General features: G+C 35.8%; 4 protein-coding genes across 4 annotated transcripts; 3 read left to right on the top strand and 1 right to left on the bottom strand.

The window, feature by feature from the left end:
- The first annotated feature begins 1,630 nt into the window (after nt 1-1,630).
- On the top strand, nt 1,631-7,370 carry LOC21400753 (heat shock factor protein HSF8). Its single transcript, XM_010098650.2, has 2 exons — nt 1,631-2,220; nt 5,935-7,370. Exons 1-2 carry the CDS (start codon nt 1,933-1,935, stop codon nt 7,201-7,203), a joined length of 1,557 nt encoding a protein of 518 aa, XP_010096952.1. The 5' UTR covers nt 1,631-1,932; the 3' UTR covers nt 7,204-7,370.
- Nucleotides 7,371-10,724: 3,354 nt separating this feature from the next.
- Nucleotides 10,725-11,770, top strand: LOC21400752 (mitogen-activated protein kinase kinase 10). Its single transcript, XM_010098649.2, has one exon. It carries the CDS (start codon nt 10,725-10,727, stop codon nt 11,715-11,717), a length of 993 nt encoding a protein of 330 aa, XP_010096951.1. The 3' UTR covers nt 11,718-11,770.
- Nucleotides 11,771-12,305: 535 nt separating this feature from the next.
- Nucleotides 12,306-14,289, bottom strand: LOC21400751 (protein SAMBA). The gene is made up of 3 exons (XM_010098648.2): nt 13,996-14,289; nt 13,263-13,373; nt 12,306-12,557 (listed from the first exon to the last, which is right to left on the bottom strand). The coding sequence occupies exons 1-3, from the start codon at nt 14,159-14,161 to the stop codon at nt 12,496-12,498; spliced, it is 339 nt and encodes a 112-aa protein (XP_010096950.2). The 5' UTR covers nt 14,162-14,289; the 3' UTR covers nt 12,306-12,495.
- Nucleotides 14,290-15,654: 1,365 nt separating this feature from the next.
- LOC21400750 (mitochondrial inner membrane protease ATP23) lies at nt 15,655-18,453 on the top strand. The gene is made up of 5 exons (XM_010098647.2): nt 15,655-15,811; nt 16,003-16,124; nt 16,636-16,773; nt 16,875-16,958; nt 17,715-18,453. The coding sequence occupies exons 1-5, from the start codon at nt 15,712-15,714 to the stop codon at nt 17,847-17,849; spliced, it is 579 nt and encodes a 192-aa protein (XP_010096949.1). The 5' UTR covers nt 15,655-15,711; the 3' UTR covers nt 17,850-18,453.
- The last annotated feature ends 1,894 nt before the right edge of the window (nt 18,454-20,347 follow it).

Here is a 20,347-nt window from a genome sequence, read left to right as displayed (position 1 = left end):
GTACCAGAACAATTATTTGTGTTTTTAACAATTGCTTGCCAAAGTCAAACTAATCGTGAAGCTCAAGACATATGGCAACATTCTGGGGAGACCATTTCACGGCGGTTTAGTGATGTCCTCAACGCTATATGTGCACTACACGATGATTTTATTAAACCCCCTAACTATGAGAAAGTCTATGTTTTTTTACGTCGGAATCGACAAAGATATGGTACATGGTTTGGCGTAAGTTCTCTAGCTCTTTGACACTGGTCTTGTGTTAGTCACTGTTTCAATTGTTCTTTTTATAATATCTGCAATCCAATATCATTGTTCAGGATTGTGTGTGCGCAATTGATGGAACTCATATACCTTGTACACCGATTGATGTTCCAAATCCGACGGCGTATCGTAATAGGAAGGGTGTGAACTCCCAAAACATGTTGGCAACCTGCTCGTTCGATATGAAGTTCACGTACTTGCTATCTGGATGGGAAGGTTCAGCGCACGATGCACGAGTGCTCACGGATGCGCTCTCCAGTCCTAGGTTCAAGTTCCCACGCCCCCCACCAGGTTATACTTCATAATGTATATGTAGTTATGGCTATTAATAGTATGTGGCATAAATTGCATCCTAATTTATATAAATTGTGCAGGAAAATACTATCTTGTTGATGCGGCGTACGCGAATAATGGTTATTTTCTCGCTCCCTACAGAGGTGGGACTTACCATTTGCCTGATTATAGAAGGAGAAGTGGTGGATTTCAGGGAGCTAGAGATATTTTTAACTACAAACACTCGTCGCTACGAAATTGTATAGAGCGAACATTTGAGGTTTAGAAGGCTAAGTTCCCTATCCTAAGGCGCCCCAATAATACGTATCCAATGGATAAACAAGTGAAGATTCTAGTTGCTTGTGCAATACTACATAATTTCATTTACATGTTTAATGAGGGGGACCCCTTTCTAAATCAGTAATACTGTGATGGTGTATTGGTAAGCGAAATAGATCCGAACTATGATGATGAATTTGATGACGATGACACAGATGGTAATGTCTCTGAAGGGCCAGTTGTAACATGAGGTAGTGTTAGTCATACAAAGATTGATCGTTTTAGGGATTGCCTTGTGAATGTAATGAGGGTGGAATACCAGAGAAGTCGTGGGAGACAAGTTTGATATATGCCTGGCTTGTTATATAATTTCATTCACATTTTTTCCATTTATTTCGCAGTTAGCTTGTTATAATTTTGAGTTATAATTATTTGTATAATTTTTTCTAGTACTTCATTTTTTCAATTATATAACGAATTATATTTTTTTTAAATTACACGTAACAAATTATATTTATTATATAATTTTTTAAATTATATTTATTTTGGTCATGATTCAAATTCAGAAAAGAAGACAACTAAACACTGGTTCGAATCACATTTCAGGTTAGAATTAGAATCATGCATATACACATCCAAACGAAGGTTCTAATCACTATGAATCATGATTTATCATGAATCATGATTCTGAATCAAATGACTCAAATCACTCTGATTTCAATCCTTATACCAAACGGGCCCTTATAGAAAATCTTTGGGGACGTCAGCCGTCGTCACGAACCCCCTAAGAGAGAAAGGCAACCGGTTAGTGCCCGTTTCCCTCCGTCGCGTCCTCCCCCTTTTATTCACTCTTCCCTCCCCCTCTTTCGCCGTCCGTACACACTGCCCCTTTCTCTGATTCTCTCTCTACTTTCCGGTTTCCCTTCTTTCTCTCTCTAAATTCGTCTCTCTCTCTCTCCTCCAAATTTTACCACTCCCGCCGATCTAGGGTTTAAGCTTCTCTCCTCTCTCCAATGGCTTCCTCCAAACCCTAGCCGATAAAGTTTCTTGATTATTTTCCACATTTCTTTTTCGTCTTTCTTTCTTCTTGCTTTGATTGTTTCTTCTATTTGGCGGCGAATGGATGGGATTTCCAATGGCGGCGACGTGCAGTCGAGCGGCGGCGAAGGGAGTCAGCCGGCGGTTGCTGCTGTTCCGGCGCCGATTCAGAACGCGAACGCGCCGCCGCCTTTCTTGAGCAAGACGTACGACATGGTGGACGACCCGGCGACCGACCCGGTCGTGTCGTGGAGCCCTACGAACAACAGCTTCGTGGTGTGGAACCCGCCGGAGTTCGCCAGGGACCTCTTGCCCAAATACTTTAAGCACAACAATTTCTCGAGCTTCGTTAGGCAGTTGAACACCTATGTATGTTTCTTCTATCTCTCTATCTTGTATTTAGCCACTCGAGGTTCTTGATTTTCTGTTATTAGTGGTGGTTAATGCTTGCTGGAGATAGAAATATATAGTGGGAATATGCTATTGAAAGCCTTGATTGTTCGATTGTTGTTCAGATTGAGGATTGAGATAGTATTTAGCTATTCAATTGAGTGGCAATTGTGCAATTCTTGAATTTCTTTACATGGGAAAATGATTAGATTAGGTTGTGATGCTGAATAAGATTGAAATTCTCCATTAATTTCTAGGAATTTGTGGAAAAAGTTCTGGTTTTTTACTCCTATTACCGTTGTTCTTGTGTGTTAGTGTTACTATTTAGATGTTCTTTTCTTCCGTTTTAAGTGCAAGTAATCTGCTTCAGTTAAGTAGTTTTGGTGGGGGTCTTTGATAACTTTGTTTGTTAATCTCAAGAGAATGACAAAACGCTCTCAATTTTGATGCCTCTTCTTCCTATATTTTCTCAGCAACCAAATGCAGCTGATGAAGATTAAAGGGAAAAGAAATATGATGACATGATTTCAAGGTTAAAATTGTTTGTCCATCGCATTTTTGCGTTTGTAATAAAGTGATGTCTGAGGACAAATCAATAATAAGAAGTCCTTGTCTCCTTTTTTGACAGCTATAGGATTACATTTTCTGGCATGTAAAAAACTAATAGATAGATATAACTCCGGGCTTTGGTTATCAGATCAATTTGTGTCACTTCTCCTTGAAGTAAATTTAAGAGCCGCATCGGGCATCTTCGTTAATGTAATTTCTGATCCAGATTCATGAAAGTATCTACTATTTTAATCAGCAGCACGTTCGTTTCCTTTGAAGATCCAATAAGAAACATAGGTATGTAGGATCTGATTTGGTAGGCTCCTAGTTGTAATTGTTCAAATACAATTTCAAGCAATCTTCTTGTATCTTTTGTGTTGAATTGGACTTCTATCTAAAGGTCAAGAGGGAAACTCCAATTTCTGCATTTGGTTTGGCTTGACGCAGTTATGGAGTAAAGGGAATTAAGAGACATTTGCAATTATTCATTCATTTATTAGCTTCTTCTACTTTATTGAGCGGTATCTTTGTTGTTTTCCTTCTTTGCTTCAGTAGTCGTTAGTACTTTCATTTCGAGTCCGACCTGTGTAAGCATGACAGAATTCTACACTTGAATGATGACAATTAGGATTTTAAATCTGCATAAAAACTATGTGAACCGTGTGATCGCTTTGTGGTGTTGATGCATCAAGTGTTAGGTTGTCCCCTACTTGGAACTAGGTTGCTGTATGGTTGCTTGCTTTTGTATTGAGATACAAAAATTTTTCCAACCTACCTGTGAAATATCACGCGTTGGGCTGTTAACTCTTAGTTTTCGATATGGGTAAGTTTTAAAGTTTTGTTAGCTCCAAAATGCTAAATGTAACAATAAGAAATTTGACACCTTAGCGGGGATACATAGTAGCGGCGCTCTCTGCCTTGTGACTGTATAACCCAGTGTAGAAATTTTCTGAAATAAGTTATTAGCTGTGGGTTTACTGTCCTCCCATTTCTTTGTTTAGATGTCTTCATGCTATCTCTGCATATTTTTCTATTCAAGTGCTATTTGTTTTGGCTGCTAATACTGTTATGGTCTTGGTTAGTGAATCTTATTTATTGAATAGAAAATATTCACTTTTGTAAGATGATAGATATTAGCATTAATGCTTGATTATATTCAAATTAAGGTTTTTCCAGCTGTTTCTACCAGGTCTCATTCAGGTGGTGTAGAAAATGAAGCTCCCTTTGCAGTGTACCTATTTTGAATTGGATGTTATCTAAATCTAGAGGATGTTAGTAATAGAACCGGACTGATGACTTCATTTCTGCTGATGGGAAAATTTGTTCCGATGACAACAGTAGATACCTAGACAAGAATGGCAATCTGCAAGTACAGCCCATGTTTCGAATTGGAAGTTCAGAAATATTCTAGCCACATAGAAAAAACTAGAAATACATGAAATTTACAACTGTGATAGTAAGAAACGTGAAATTAGGACTAAAAGGTGACTAGGAAAATTAGAATGGAAGGAATTAACGGTTGTATTTCTAAGATACATGAATGTAAGTTAAGCCCTCGTTTGTTTTACTAGTTTAATCAGTTCAACTCAATTCTAATGGTGAGCACAATTTGAACTTGTGTTTGGTAAGCATGCAGGTCGAATTATATTCCCTGTTTGAATTGAGTTAAACTGTCCAATTTAGAATTTAACTCCCCCCTGAAGTTTAACGGTTCTAGTCATTTTTAAATAGTAAAAAGTGCCCACTCTCTCTTCTTTTAACACCTACCAAACACAAATTTAAATTTCATTCCCTGTTCAAATTAAAATTTTAATTGCACATCCAAACCCCATTCTAACTACAATTCAAACTACACTGTTTGAATTTTTCTGTTCAAATAAAAAAGTTCAAATCAACAGAATTTAAACCAGTGAACCAAACAGGCGCAAAGGAGTGATTGCATTTATATGTAGAGCTTTCTAGAGTAGTTAGGGCCCTTAAAGTTCAGCCATGATTCAAATGTCTTCTTGTATTTGAGCTTGACATTCCAAGATCTTTCTGTTTCGATGTTATTTAGTGTGTATATCATTTTGGACATGTTTTATGTTGATGTTGGCATGTTGCTCTGACGCTGACTCTTTTTTTTTTCTCTTTTATTTTTTATTTCCTTTTATTTCTTTTTTCCCCTGATACACTATAGGAATTAGAAAGGTGTACAATATTTGGTCCCTCAAAATTTTCGTTTGTTATTGGTTTAGGAGCTTTCGGGTGGAAATTTGAGCAGCAAAGCTATTCAATTGTGAGAATATTCTCACTATTTTCTGATCCATTTGGCTCAATGCGAATTCTTGGATTTCTTAGTGCAAATTTTAGGATGAAATTTCCCTTTGGGATAGGATTCATTTTTGGGCATCTTTGTTGCGGGCTTCTCTTTTTATAGAATTTAGAGATGTTAGTTTTATTTTTAGACATTAGATTAGTTTCTAGTTGCTCTTGTTTGTTCTAGTTTTCTCCTCTCTCTCCCTCCCTCTTTTTTGTTGCTTGCTAGGACTGCTTCCCCTCCCGTTGTTTCTCTGTTTATTTGTTTATGCGTAACCTTTTTCTGCTTTTGTTAAATTTTCGTTTCTTATTGAAAAAGAAAGTTACAATATTTAAAGACCAAAGTCAAGATTAGATTTCAAATATATTCCTGATTTCTGTATTTTCTGAAGTTTGAAAGATGTTTGCTAGATTTCTTCTCGGTTCTTCTACTCTGGTGGAACTTCTTGTTTTACAGATCCAATTGATCTTTGGTGCTGGAGAGTATGGTATGTGTGCACTTGCTGAGAGAGGGTATCTTGGGCCATTGGTTGGTGCTGGGATTTAACACACGAAACATAGTTAATTTTCCATAGAAACCTTCACACCCTTTACATTTTATTAAGAGCTTCCTGCTACTGGCAATTGGACAAACTAATTAGAACAGTACAACTGTATAGTCAGCTTTGTTGTGACGGTAGATAGCGCACTCATTAATGTTTATTTTTGAATAATAAAAGAACTTTCATTTTCTAATTGTTTCACTAGATATTTTAGTGTGAAATTTATCTATATTGTTCATCTTTTTGATGGTGGTTGTTCTTTCTCCTCTCCCTGTCTCTGTTCTGTATGTGGTTTGTTGCACAGGGTTTTAGGAAGGTTGATCCAGATCGCTGGGAATTTGCAAATGAAGGATTTTTGAGGGGTCAAAAACATCTTCTTAGGAGTATCAACAGGCGGAAACCTGCCCATGGACACAGCCATCAACAGCCACAGTCATCACATTCACAGAGTTCTGTTGGGCCATGCGTAGAGGTTGGGAAGTTCGGTCTTGAAGAAGAGGTTGAGAGGCTTAAAAGAGACAAAAATGTTCTTATGCAGGAACTTGTTAGGCTAAGGCAGCAGCAGCAGACTACTGATAACCAGCTGCAAGCCATGGTGCAGCGGCTTCAAGGGATGGAGCAGCGGCAGCAGCAGATGATGTCATTTCTTGCAAAGGCTGTGCAGAGCCCTGGTTTCTTGGCTCAGTTTGTGCAGCAGCAAAATGAGAGCAATAGGCGCATAACTGAAGCAAACAAGAAACGGAGACTGAAGCAGGATGGTATTGCTGAGAGTGAGATTTCTGCTGCTTCTGATGGACAGATTGTCAAGTATCAGCCTATGATGAATGAGGCCGCCGCAAAGGCAATGCTCAGGCAGATTATGAAAGCAGAGGCTTCTTCCGGGTTGGACTCTTATAAGAACAATCCAGATGGTTTCCTGATTGGTGATGGTTCATCGTCATCCACTTCAGTAGAGAATAGAAGCCCCTCTAGTCGTGTATCAGGAGTGAGGCTTCAAGAAGTACTGCCAACTTCAGGGCAAAGGTCTTGTGTTTCAGCGTCTTCAGGAATCTCAATCCCCGCCGCTGCCATATCTGAAATACAATCTGCCCCAGAGTCTTTGACTTCTGAAAAAGTTACAACAGCTCCATTCCCAGATGTGAGTGTGCTGGTTGGGGCACAAGAGGGACCAACAATTCCTATTTCTCGGGGAGATGTTGTAATGCCGGAGCTGTCTCAATTATCCGAAATGGTGCCTGAAGGAATACTTAGCAGTCCCGAAGACAATTTCATGGTCACCGAGTCGGATGATGGATTGTTTGATCCAACATCATTCGGAGTGAATGGGTCGATTCCTCTAGATATAGATATTGATAGCATCCCTGCTGATCATGACATCGATGAATTGCTAAAGGATTCTGCCTTCTTAGATGAACTCCTTGTTCAGAGCCCGGCACCAGAGCAATCATCTCCAGATGGAACTTCAAAGGAAATTGAGGTACAACAAAAAGAGAATGGATGGAGCAAGACTCAGCACATGGACAAGCTTACTGAGCAAATGGGGCTTCTTGTATCGGATGCTAAAGGGGTTTGATCTTGTTTAACAAATGTACATTACGCACACCTTTCGAGGTAAACCCCGAAGATATTCCGTTAATCATCTTAATTATATGGTTATCTTCTTTGGCCATTGAAATAGTGCCTTGTTTGCCGGTGTAACTTGACTTTTGCTTGCACATATGGGGAACCAAACTTTAGATCTGGTTTCTTTTCTCATTCAATTTAACACTTCCTCTTCACAAATCAAATGTACTTGGCTAATTTTTTTTTTCCCTTTTTTCCCCCCTTCATTTTGGGATCTTTTGTGTAGGTTGATGTCTTGCCCTAGATAGACAGCCTTTGTTCTTAAGGAATGAGACTTGTGGATATTTTTGTACACATTTCACCTTTGCAATGTCCATTCCAAAGATTTAGGGCTTGTTCTTTTGGAGTGTGACTTGAGTATAGTTTTTGAGTTAAATTTGAGTTATAACTTAAGTTGAAGTTGTAACTTGAGTTTGTGTTTGGTTGTGTACATTTGAGTTATAGAGTGAGATAAGAATCTTTTTTTGAATTTGTGTTTGAGTGAGTCAAAACTTAAATTTGTATTTAGATAGTATTTTAATAAAAACTCAATGGTGATGAAAAATTTTAATAGGGTTTATGGGTGGGGTTTTATTCGTCTTTTCGTTGTCAACGCATAGAAAAAAAATCATCTCAATCATGATTAAAATGAAAAAGTTATATCATTTTTAAGAATAGAAAAAATATTGTTCATTAATTTGAGTTTGAGTTTTTGAACTCGAGTTGAAGGGGACACTTGAACTCGAGTTTTAGTCTCAAACTTGAGTTCAAACTCGAGTTTAAACTCAAAAGAACATGAACTTAAATAAAGTTAAAACTCGAATTGTTTTTTTTTTTTTTAGAATTTTTTAGGCAGCCGAACACACCATTAATTATCTATTTTACATTTACCTTTATGTAAGTAAAAGCATGTCCCTTCTATATTGTCTGAAAAACTAAAACCTTCTCTCGAGGTGACAAAATAAATTCCTAAACTTTTTTTTTTTTAATTATTTTTCGTTTGTATGTTATATAGTATACATGTTTCAGACACATCATACACACTTGTCCCATTGTCATTAAGCTGAGGTGGCCATGCATCTTCTTGCACGTGAACTCTCTTGCCTCTTTAAAACAAGTTACAACCAATCACTTATGGTCTGTTTAAAAAGTATATTTAAATCATGATTTGAGTTTATCAGTGGGAACGCTAATGAGCCTTTAGGAGAGAATAAATTTTGGAATTTAACTCTTTGTGAGATAAAAAATACTATACATAATCATAATTTGAGTTTTAATATAATTTCTAAGGTCCTGTTCATTTCATCAATTACAATTTAAAATTTGAGTTTTACTATAGTAAAAAGCTCTCAGAAATAATCATATTTAACTTTTTTACTATGGTAAAAAATTTTCACATAAAATCACATCTCAATTTAAATTAAAAATTTAAATTAACGAACTAAACAGATCCTAAATAATCTCTTAGAAACAGTGGCTGTGAGATCTACGTGATCCCATCAGGTAAGGCCCAATATATAAGTGATGGGTTAAAACCCGTGGGGTTAGAATACTATTTTTTGTTTCAATTTGCAGCTTCTCTTGGGAGGAGCAACAGCCCCCGTGCATGCTGAGCAGCTGAAGAAACATTTCTTATAGTTGCAGTCTTTTTTGCGCATATTCGCTTATTCGAATTTTTAATTCGAATTGAGATGTGACTTTATGTGAGAATTTTTTATTGTAGTAAAAAATTTAAATGTAACTGTTTATGAGAGTTTTTTACTGTAATAAAACTCGAATCGGTGAAATGAACGGGACCTCAGTTTTTTGAGAATCGTGGTTCTTCACAGTCTGCATGCAACTGCTTTCTATATTTGATTATATTGTAGTACCAAACTCGGAATGATATATTCTCAAACTATAACCTGAGGACGGCTTGGTTTGGACTGCAGGGGTTCAAATTATCTGTTTAATTTTTAATGTCTTATATGGTTCTAATCAATTATATTATGCCATATCATTTAATGAATTTAAACAATAAAGACCTATTTAGTTCATGCATTTAAATTAATGATTCTTGATTTAAGCATTTGAAATTCAAAATTTTTTGTGAGAAGAAAGTACTGTAGCAGAATTAAAACTATAGATTTAAATGCAATAAATAAATGAGTCTTAAAATATGAAAAACCGGGTGATTTTAGTCCGAACTTGAATCAGGGTTGGTTCTAATGTGATACCAACCCCCTGAAATATCTTTCATTCATGGCCTGGTCAACTTAAAAGATAATGTATACCGTTTTAACAGCCAGATCTCCCAACATCTTTGGAATAACATTGCAAATTATGAGTTCAATTGGAATATATATAATATATCCATAATATTTTTGTCTTCCTTTATTTTTCATTTAGACTTTTTGATTAATATAAATATTTAATTAAAAAATATATTAATAAAAAATAAAAAATAAAAATTTAAGCGTATTTATTTCCTTTTTCTCTTATCCACAGTTACATAATAAAAGATAATATTCTCTTTTAATAAATTATTATTATTATTATCATCTTCCTCATCCCTTGTGGGAGAAATGTTCTATTATCTATCCTCGTATTCCTTATCAAGATTTCGAACTTAACCGTCACTTGGATGTAACACTATTTTTGGTGCTAATGATAAATATTGTTACATAATAATTATTCACTGAACAAAATTTGTGGTGCGAATGATAATTATTGTTACATGATTCTTCCTTTTCTTTAGGGCACAACAGGAATTAGTTGCAACCAAAAAACTTTCTGCACTTCTCTATTTAACCCAAAAGGAAAATTAAAGCTAACAAAAAGGTACGTGGCAGAGTAACATATTAATGAGTAATCAGCTTTTGCCACGTAACACATTAATGAGTAATCAGCTCTTATTTATTTATTTATTTATTTTAAGGTAGTAATCAGCTCTTAAACTAAGTAACTAACTATAAGTTTGTGGTTAATTAAAGAAGGGAAGCTACAAATATCATCCCCATAAAACCTCATCTTCCCTTTATTTTTGGGTTGTTAGACAATTGTTAGCCCTCTCATCATTTCACAATATAGATATTTATATTAAAAAAATTATAACTCTATACACCATTAGATTTTTATTAAATTCCATTAAATTACCATACTGATGTGATGTAATGGGTATTTTTCTTTTGATGATATATATATGTAGCACATAACCATTCTCCTACAATTTCTATATATACATAGTTCAACTGGTTATCATTTACACCGCCACTTAGCAGCAAAGAGTATCACAAACAAAACAACCTGCACACGAATTACAAGACCAACAAAATTGGATCAAAACTCACTCTGTGTCCGTTAGGCTGGCTTGTTTTTCTCACCTTATATATTTGTGCCGTCAGATCAATTTCTTTGCTATTTTTAGCTTCTATCAAACGTGAGAGAAGACACAAAATCAGATCACTTTCTTTCATGTGTGTTGAGTACTAATTAACCACTTATCAGTGTGAAATGACGACATTGGTAAGAACAAGAAGGCACCATCAAGCATTGAAGCTCTCCCTACCACCACCAATTCCGGCATCAAAGTTCCAAACCCCGATGTACTCTAAAACACTGTCTCCGGCTGCAAGCCTGGGCTCCCCGGTTATCAAAAACCTCTTTGAGCTCGAAAAGATCGCCGTTCTTGGCCATGGCAACGGTGGCACGGTCTATAAAGTCTTCCACAAGGGAACTTCCTCAATTTATGCCTTGAAAGTACTCCGATTCAACGATGATTCGGACAGAGTTTGGCAACAAGCAACGCGCGAAGCGGAGATCCTTAAGCTCGTTGATTCGCCATTTGTCATAAGGTGTAACAGCGCTTTTTACAACAATGGACTCGCTGTTGGAAGTGATGAACCCGGTGGTGCCGATCTGAGTTTTGTGATGGAGTACATGGAAGGAGGGTCATTGCAGGATTTGCTTGTCTCTCGAAAAACATTGTTGGAGAAGGAAATCTCCGAGGTGGCTGGATGTGTCCTCCTAGGGTTTCGCTATCTCCATGACATGCAGATTGTGCATGGAGACATCAAACCCTCAAATCTTCTCGTGAATGGGGAAGGAAAGGTGAAGATTGCGGACTTTGGGGTGAGCCATGTGGTGGACGGCGGTGGTGTTGCGCGACATTTGTTGCTGGAGTCGTGTATGGGCACGTGTGCCTACATGAGCCCCGAGAGGTTTGATCCAGAGAGGTGGGGTGGGGGAGGAGATGGGTTCGCCGGAGATGTGTGGTCACTTGGAGTGGTGGCACTGGAGTGCCATATGGGCCGGTTTCCCCTAACAAGGGCGGGGCAGAGGCCAGATTGGGCCACTCTAATGTGCATAATGTGCTTCAGGGAGAGGGTGGAGGTGCCTGAGACGGCGTCACCCGAGTTTCGGAGCTTCGTGGAGAGGTGTCTTGAGAAGGATTGGAGGAAGAGAGCCACGGTTGATGAGCTTCTTGAACACCCTTTTGTGAATTAGTTGTGTATTTTGTTCCGCTTGGTTGAACATGAGAATGTTCCGATTTTCTTTCTTTCTTTTCAGATTATAGCACAATTCTTTTGTTTGCATATAAGTAGAGATGTTACAGCGGTGGAGCGCTTAAGTGAGCAAGGTGAGGTGTTTGGTCGTGGGGATGATATATTATTTTGTTGGAATAAGTTTTGTTGTGGCACTCATGAAATCCTTGATTCTTCTCAATCTCGTCTCTAGAACAGTATAACTATAAAAAGCTAACCAGAATTCCCTTAAAACAAAATGACAGTAACAAAATCACAAGTTGTCAGTTGGTATTGTATATCTACTTAAATAATAGTTCCACATCTAATCAAATAAATAGCGAATTATGATAAAGAACATGTTTTTTCTTTTAATGAAATTCATGGCGTGGTCTTAAGGATACGTTTTGCACGAGAAATTACGATTCTGATGGAAATAGAAAGACAATAGGTCCTGATCAAAGTGCAAAGATAACAGAAGGACATAACAGCTAGAGCCAAAAACTCTTACATCCTTTCTCAGATAAATCTTCATAACTTGAACAAACATTAATCATAAACCCTTGAGACCTTTGCTTAGAACATCATTTTCACAAGAAAAATGTCAAGCCGGCAATAAAATCTATGGCAATTCATGTCGAACGGTGATAAAGATGCTACCACCGCTTCCACATCTATATTCACCAAACGAGACATATCAAAGAGGCAGCGTATGAACAGTTTGAAAATACAAGATCCTCTTGAAGATGAAAAGGTGGAAATTATTTTGGTGGGGCTGTACTCTTAATGTTTGAAATCTCTGTCTGCTTCTGGAGAAAGCCACCTAAGCAGGAAAAACAACATTTTGATGCAAAACATAGAAATAAATGAGTATTAGTTGGACTTATATGTCTGGCTCAGAGTTTCAAATAACAGGAACCATACAAGCACTTCACAAAAACTGGGATGCCAAGATCATACAGTGTCAGATATGTGAGTTCTCAATTGATAATGATCTCCAATTCTCTTATCTTTCTTATCCCCATCCAATTTTAAAATTTCAATTTTTATCCCTTTATTTTCTCAAAAGCTTTAGTTGTTCCCCCTTTTCATTAGAAGAATTATAACTGCGCCCACTGAAATATATAAGGATATCTAAACTCAATAAAAAAATTATCTCCGAATTTTTTAATTGTGCCACCACTGAAAAAGTTGCTGGCTCCGTCATAGAATAGGTATGTCTTTGGTACTACCTCACAGACTCGCTATCCCCCTGACTATCCTACGAGAGTCAATCACTATCCTACCATTTACTTAAAACCATGTCACCTCCAAATCCACCAAAAGAAATGCTACGTCCAATCAATGTATTGGAAAACAAGGGCCCGTTTAGAAGGTATACTGAAACCATGATCTTTAATTCTAATGTTTGAAATTCAAATTTTTTATGAGGAAAACACTGTAGCAGAATCAATGATTTGAGTTTGAGTATATGAAACAAAGGGAACAATTCACATAACAAAACCAAAAGAACAACAGTTGAACTGACCCTTTCTTGATATCATGTTGATACGGGAGATAGGTCCTTCAAACATCCAACTATCTTCATCCAGAGATTTAACCTCCTTGTTAAGTGCAGCCATCAGATCAGCTTTTATAACTGCATTGCAAAATGTTACCACTCTTCATATCAAATAGAAGGTTTTTGCAGCCAAGAAACACAAGGAAAGAGACATTGTAGTAACCTAGAAATAATTGTGTCAACAATCTAAACTTAGCTAAATTCACTACAAACAGAACAACATGTTCGTGGACTAATGTCTTAAATCAAAAGATTGTCACCACTTTAACAGACAAAGCTCTTTAACAACTATAAAATAGATAATAAAATAACAAAAATTAAACCTTTCTCATGTTCTTTTTTCTAAAGCCACATTAACCCTTTGGAGAAGATCAAATGTAGTTCAAAAATGGCGTCATTCTCACAATTCAGAGCATAAGTTTTACAGGAAACATGAAACAGTAATGTGAAACTTTAACTAGAATATAACAAAACCCAGAAATTAGAAAAGAAAAAGTAAAAAAAAAAAAAAAAGGAATCGTTTAGTTTTTCATCAGTATAAAGGCCCAGACCCCCAGAGAGATAACGGCAGAAAGATAATGACCCAGATAGAAAAAATAAATAAATAAATAAAACCCAGTAAAAAAATGCAAAAATGGAAGGTTAGGAAAATAATAATCAAAAGAAGAAGACGAAAGTAAATGAAAAAAAGGAAGCAAACCAAGCATGGCGTCGTCTTTGCGGTCTTGAACAGAGATAAGATCAGAAGGAAGATACAAATCGTCAGCGGAGAAAGCAGCATTACTACCACTTCCTCCTCCTCCGCCTCCGCCACCAACAATTGCTGTCGTTGATATTGACGAATTTGCTGGTGACGTGCTATTCATTCTCTTTCGAATTTCTTTCCCCTTTTTTTTTTTTTTTTTTTTAATAAAATGGTGCTTTTGCTACTTTATTAATTCAGGTCTAATGTCTATCGGTTGTTCCAGAGTAACGTTTGAGGGCTCACCCAATAAATGAGAAACCACTCGTGCTAACTATATATGTATATATATATATATATACACACACACACACATACATACAGAATATATAGGACTTGTTTAGTTCTAACTTTTTATTTTAGTATTTTAAATTTAAATTTTTTATTAGAAAAAACACTATAACATAATTAAAACTATGAATTTAAACGTATAAAAAAAAAGATCCACACTTTTTAATATAAATGACTGCTAAAAATAAAACTTTAACAATAATTCCTTTTTTCATCTTATTTTAGGACGCCCATAATCTCTTAACAACATAATTTATTTATTTTTTGTTTCAAGAAAACATAAATTTAATTTAGTTATCTTGCTCTCAATTTCAATAGTCTTACATTAGTTTAAGATTTGACCAAAACAATATTTTAAAAGTACGGGGTGAAATTGACACAAAAATTATAATTCATGGACCATTTCTAAAATAACATTAGTTCATTGAGTGTCTTAAAATTAATTGTCAAGATAAGTTTAAGACTGAATTGTCAAACACGTAAAATTTAGGAAATCTTTAAAGAAAAAAAGCCTTTATAAAAATGTCAAATAGGTGATTTGTTAAAAAAAAAAAAAGATTATAAAAGCCAAAACCACTTATAAACAAGCTTTAAAATAGTTGTTGAACTAATAAACCGAAGAAACTTTTTTTAAGTGGATCTAAATAGAACTATTTGCACTAATAATAAAATTTAGGATTCCAACGAAAAAAATATAAATTATAAAGTTCGAGATAATTTATTATTATAATTAAAATTAAAGTTAAGGAGATTCAATAGGTGCGTTTGGAATTAGTTCCAAAATATTTTTGTTTTCTATATGAAAATAGAAATGAAAACGTTTTTATTTTCATTTTGAAATTATTTCTTAAATGCGTTTGGTAGTTTTATTCAGAGATTGATTTCAGTTTTAAAAAAAACTGAAACTGCGTTTGGTGATTTAATTTTTAAAAACATGTAATAATATTTAAAATAATATATTAAATAAAACACCTTTTTTTCGTTTTTAATTTTTCACAAAAGACAAAAATGATTTTGTTTTCGTTTTTAAAAAATTTTTAGGCCAAACGCATTTTATATTTCCATTTTCATTTTTTAGTCTTAAAAAATGTGAAAAATAAAAATGAAAACGGAAACAAACAGGGCCAATAGGTTTTGAAAAAATAAATTATTAAAAAATTTATATTTTTAACCGTTAAATTTATATAAAAAATTATTAATAATTTATATTTTTTTAATAATATAATATTAACCGGTCTTAAGACCATTAAAAAAAGAAAAAAAAATCCCTTAAATTAAAAGGAGAAAACCGAACTTGGTTTTAGTTGGTTTACGGTGAATCCGAACTTGGTTCTATAAGTTCCGGCTTTCGCCAGTCCCCAACAGCAGTAAAAAGGAAAAGCCATGGAAGATGTACCCGCCCCGGAACCCGGTACCAGCACCGCCGTCAACGGCGGCAAAACCATTCCAGAATGCGAGGACATGATCCGAAGAAGTCTCAGAAGTATTATTCCTTCCTCTTTTTTTCACTTCTTTTCCGCGTTTGGGAGAACCAAAAACACTTGCAAAGAAAGGGATTTGCCGTGTGGGGTTTTTGTAGGGTTTTAGGAACCATCCCAATTTCCGTTCTTTCTTTCTTTCTTTCTTCTTCATGTTCAAATCTTCGATTAATTGTTGAGTTCATGCTTGCTACAGCTCCAATGGTGAAGTTTCTTTTGGAGAATCTGGAGAAATCTGGATGTGCTATTGGGGACAAATTTATCAGGGCCGTTCATTGCAACAGGCGGCTTGCCGGTGGCTATGTCCGCGGCGAAGGGGTCAGACTCTCTCTCTCTCTCTCTCTCGGCTTTTTTCGTTTACTTATTCAATTGGTTAAGTTCCAAGAACAGAACTTTACATTTATAATTGCAATTAAGTAAATATTATCAAAGAGTTTAATTTCCTACAATTGCGATTCTGTACATTTCATATGACAAATTTAAGGTTGCTTATTTGTTTATTGGTATTTAGCATTCTAATCTGGTTAATATGTATGTGTACACACACACACACACACACACACATAAAGGAGGCATTTTTTGTTTGTTTGAAATTACATTTTGGGAGTAAAAACTAACCTGCATTCTAATTAATTTATTCTTTCTAGACTGAGTTTGATAGTCACCTTGTGATTTTGTGAGCTCAATTGGTTGTAAAGTGGTTTTGTTGGTCTAATTGTTGTAGCTATGCGTGGACATTGTTGTTTCTACTTATTTTGGATTAACGAACTTGTTGAAGATTTTTAGTATTTTTTAACTTCATTGTTATGTGATTGTGAATTTATATTAGATTATCGTGTGTAGTAATCACATGAATATCCAAGATGATGTCAACCAAGTGGTGATACACGAGCTAATTCACGCGTACGATGATTGTCGTGCAGCAAACTTGGATTGGGCTAATTGTGCCCATCATGCTTGTAGTGAGGTGGGCATTATTGTCAACAATGGAACTCCTTTTGATGAATGTATACAGATGTTCTCTCTCAAATTTGTTTCCATCAAGTCATTTATGTTTATGTGGAACAGATTCGTGCTGGCCATTTAAGTGGTGATTGTCACTACAAAAGGGAACTACTCCGTGGTTTTGTAAAGATACGAGGTCATGAACAAGTGAGTTTTTTCTTCTTCTTTTGACTGGAAACTTGAGATGTAGCATGCTCATTCCTGGATAAAATACTGTGCTGTTTAGTTCTTGTATTTTGTTTGGTAGCCGTCTAAGATAACTGTACTTTCCCACTCTTCAACAAGAAATGCAAGAGAAATTAAGGGAGGACAAAAAAGTAACTGAGATACAGAGAATGCTTAATCTGACTTTTATCATGGCTGAGATGATGAGAAACACCCCCATATTTTGCTCCTCGCGGAATCACGAGTTTAAAAGGTTAAGTCATGTAGGGAGGCAAATTGAGGAATTGCACAGATTTTATATCACTGATTCCATCATCTTTTTCAAATTAAGTTTATGTCTACTGTAGTTTGGATTACATAAACCGGTTAGTCCGTTTATCATTGTACCCGAGCCATCTTTTTCATCTTGTTATGAAGGATATATATATATATATATATATAATTCTCCGTATGCTCATTGTGAAGACTGAAGTATGCTGAATGAGCATAGTATCTTGTGATGTATTTTTGCTTGCAAAGTTGCTGCAGTACTAATAGTATTATATTGTCACTTTTAATAAAAGAGAAGCAGAAAACGGAACTGATTTGCGTTTATCAATTTATTTTCTAACTGATCACCGCATTCAATATTCGTGCTCGACTTTGCGCAAACATGAAGCTCTCTGTATGCTTTAGCTTGCTTACATTATATGTTGTTCATAATTGAATTTGAATTGGATTCTGGTTTTAATTTTGAAGGATTGTGTGAGACGAAGAGTTATGAAATCAGTGATTGCGAATCCTTACTGCTCAGAAGCAGCTGCGAAAGACGCCATGGAAGCTGTATGGGATATTTGTTACAATGATACAAAACCATTTGACAGAGCTCCTTGAGCATAAAGATAGCCACCTTATGATGCCAAATTAGTTGCAGCAACAAATTTTCTGCTGCGTCTTTGACGAGAGATGTTCCTATTCCTTGATAAGACAACATTTAGTTTCAAAGGTTTTATTGTATTAAAAAAATTTTGCTCCATCTTCTGATTATTCTTGCAATACCTCTGACCATTTTTGTGGGTCATTCAGATTGCACACTGGTGATTCATATTATTTTCCCTGGTCAAGACTCAAAGATAGAGAGCAAGAGTTCTCCACAAGTTGGTTTTGTCTAATAAGTCATTTTTTCTTTGTTACTGAAGAATTTTTATTTACTGGTGTACCACATAGGTGGGTCCCATAACATAGGATCATAAACCGGGGTCCATTTTCTATTACTTTTGGTGTTAGATATCACTTGTGCCTTCAGGTATTTTGTAGTGATGGCTTATGCATCCTACAGTAACCAAAGTGCTATGATCCCAAGGTGTTGTCCTCTACAGAGAAATTTTTTTTTTTTTTTTTTTTTTTTTTTTCAAGCAATGAGCTGAATATGATGTCATCTGTCTAAATACAATTTGAGTCACAAAGAACTTTGTGCAAAAGCAAGATGGCTATTTATACACAGGAAAATTCGAATTCTCATGTGAGACTTTTCACATAATGTGCACAATGTTATTGGATGTTTGACCAGCATATGAAAAACTGATTTTGGACAAATAACTATCGATCACGTTTGTAATATTGCTTTTCCAGAAAATAATCTCCTCAACTCATTGAGACTTGGAAGAGTCGAGCAAATAAAATATTTAGTGCTCATTAGCAGCAACGAGCAAGGCCTTTTCTCATCTATGGAAGATCAAATGTGTGTGTGTGTGTGTGTGTATACACTTATCTTTTTGTTTTTTGTTTTTTGTTTTTTTGTTTTTTTGAATATTCTATTAGCAATTTTCCATTGTGTTATGGAGACATGCAATGCAAGTGTGGAAGGTAGTGCGCAGCCGGGAGCATTCTTTTTGCTTTCACTTTTTTGAAATTTGACCCTCATTAGCCGCAGAAAGAAACAAAAAGAAACCGCCTTACACATGCTATGTGCACATCCCTAAAAACATTCCCTTCTTTTCAGACTTCCGCGTTACCTAGATTCACCTATGCTAAACATATATTCTTTCAACATTTGCCTCCTAAATCCTAACCTAAAGTCTTATCCACACCATCTAAATCTTGCATATAAAAAGACCATCATTGAGTTTGAAGATGGTAGGAAAAATTCAACATTTCCTTCTATTTAGCATATATAGTATGATGCTTGGGGAGAAGTAGAGAGTATGGGGAAAGATTGATATATATGAAGGTCAGGGTGTTGCTTAAGACTATACTTCATCTCTTGTTTATTTGTCAACACTACAATACATTTGCAGCCAGAACACAAATCCCAGGTAAAAGAAAGTAGAGTTTTTAAATGAATATTTAGGTGAAAAAAAAGATAGTACTTAGTAGTTCTAGTGGTGTAAATATGGGCTTAGTCGGGCCGCCCGTCGGCCCTTTTCTCGGCTCTAAGTAGTACTTTGGTTTATCATTGGTTAACAACGTTGAGTTTGCAGGTGTAATGGGGTCAGAATATGGTCATGAACAACAGCAAGTGGGAAGAAGATCACAAGTGTTTGGTCAGGAGAGAGTGCCTTCATGGTGGTCCGAGGATTACTCCCGGCCCCGAAGACGGAGGCCGGTGCATAATAGTTTAGAACACTAAGTGGGGGGCTCACCTCTAGAGCCTAGTGTTTGTCTTTGATATTTTGCGGTTTAGCTTAAGCAGTTAACTTTTATTAGAAGCACTAATCTTCAGTACTACTATAACGAAAACCGTTTAGAAGTAGCTAAAATAAAACACTTATCTGATATCTCTTATTCTTGCTGATATATAAGGCCTTTCTTCTGTTATTTTTCTGAAGGAGTTATTGCAGAATCCAAAGATTCCAATTATCTTGGTGGCATGTTCCCAACTTCCAAGTACTCTTGTGCCATTCGAACTAGACTTGACCGAATGTTGCTAGTCCCTCTCATTAGGGCATTTTACTTTTCTAGGATAGTCCTCAAATTTGATTTGCAAGTGCCAAAAAGAGAGACCAAAAAAAAAAAAAGAAGACCCTTTTGTCTCTTTAAAGGTAATTTCATTTAAAATTGAATAATGTTAAAAAGAGTGGTGAGTGACACGATTATCTTTTATTTATAATGATGTGAGTTTTACTTTCACAGGAGATACGCTAAAAAAAAAAAAAAGACATGCATGTTACCCTGCAAATAAAATAATTTATCCTGCTTGTTCCTGGTTACACATTGCGGATGCAGAAACAGTTCTCTTCCATGTTCCAAAAGGCACACTGCAGATCCGATTTCCTTTGCTTTTCGCTATTGTATATTAATATTAATAGGTATAGATATTAAATAATCTAACTATGGACCCCCTCTTTTATTTGATTGTTATCACAGCTTCAAAAGGTCGTATGAGATTCATG

Source organism: Morus notabilis, unplaced genomic scaffold, assembly GCF_000414095.1.
Source record: "Morus notabilis unplaced genomic scaffold, ASM41409v2 Scaffold332, whole genome shotgun sequence".
NCBI lineage: Eukaryota > Viridiplantae > Streptophyta > Magnoliopsida > Rosales > Moraceae > Morus > Morus notabilis.
This window is presented reverse-complemented; position numbering and strand designations above follow the sequence as displayed.

Bases quoted from the DNA above. Each gene is read 5' to 3' on its own strand.
- LOC21400753 (XM_010098650.2), top strand. From the start codon at position 1,933: ATGGATGGGATTTCCAATGGCGGCGACGTGCAGTCGAGCGGCGGCGAA. The intron at 2,221-5,934 runs GTATGTTTCTTC...TTTGTTGCACAG, and splicing joins TTAGGCAGTTGAACACCTAT to GGTTTTAGGAAGGTTGATCC.
- LOC21400752 (XM_010098649.2), top strand. From the start codon at position 10,725: ATGACGACATTGGTAAGAACAAGAAGGCACCATCAAGCATTGAAGCTC.
- LOC21400751 (XM_010098648.2), bottom strand. From the start codon at position 14,161: ATGAATAGCACGTCACCAGCAAATTCGTCAATATCAACGACAGCAATT. The intron at 13,374-13,995 runs GTTTGCTTCCTT...TTTGCAATGCAG, and splicing joins CAAAGACGACGCCATGCTTG to TTATAAAAGCTGATCTGATG. The intron at 12,558-13,262 runs GTCAGTTCAACT...TTTCCTGCTTAG, and splicing joins CAACATGATATCAAGAAAGG to GTGGCTTTCTCCAGAAGCAG.
- LOC21400750 (XM_010098647.2), top strand. From the start codon at position 15,712: ATGGAAGATGTACCCGCCCCGGAACCCGGTACCAGCACCGCCGTCAAC. The intron at 16,774-16,874 runs GTGGGCATTATT...TATGTGGAACAG, and splicing joins CCCATCATGCTTGTAGTGAG to ATTCGTGCTGGCCATTTAAG. The intron at 16,959-17,714 runs GTGAGTTTTTTC...TTAATTTTGAAG, and splicing joins AGATACGAGGTCATGAACAA to GATTGTGTGAGACGAAGAGT.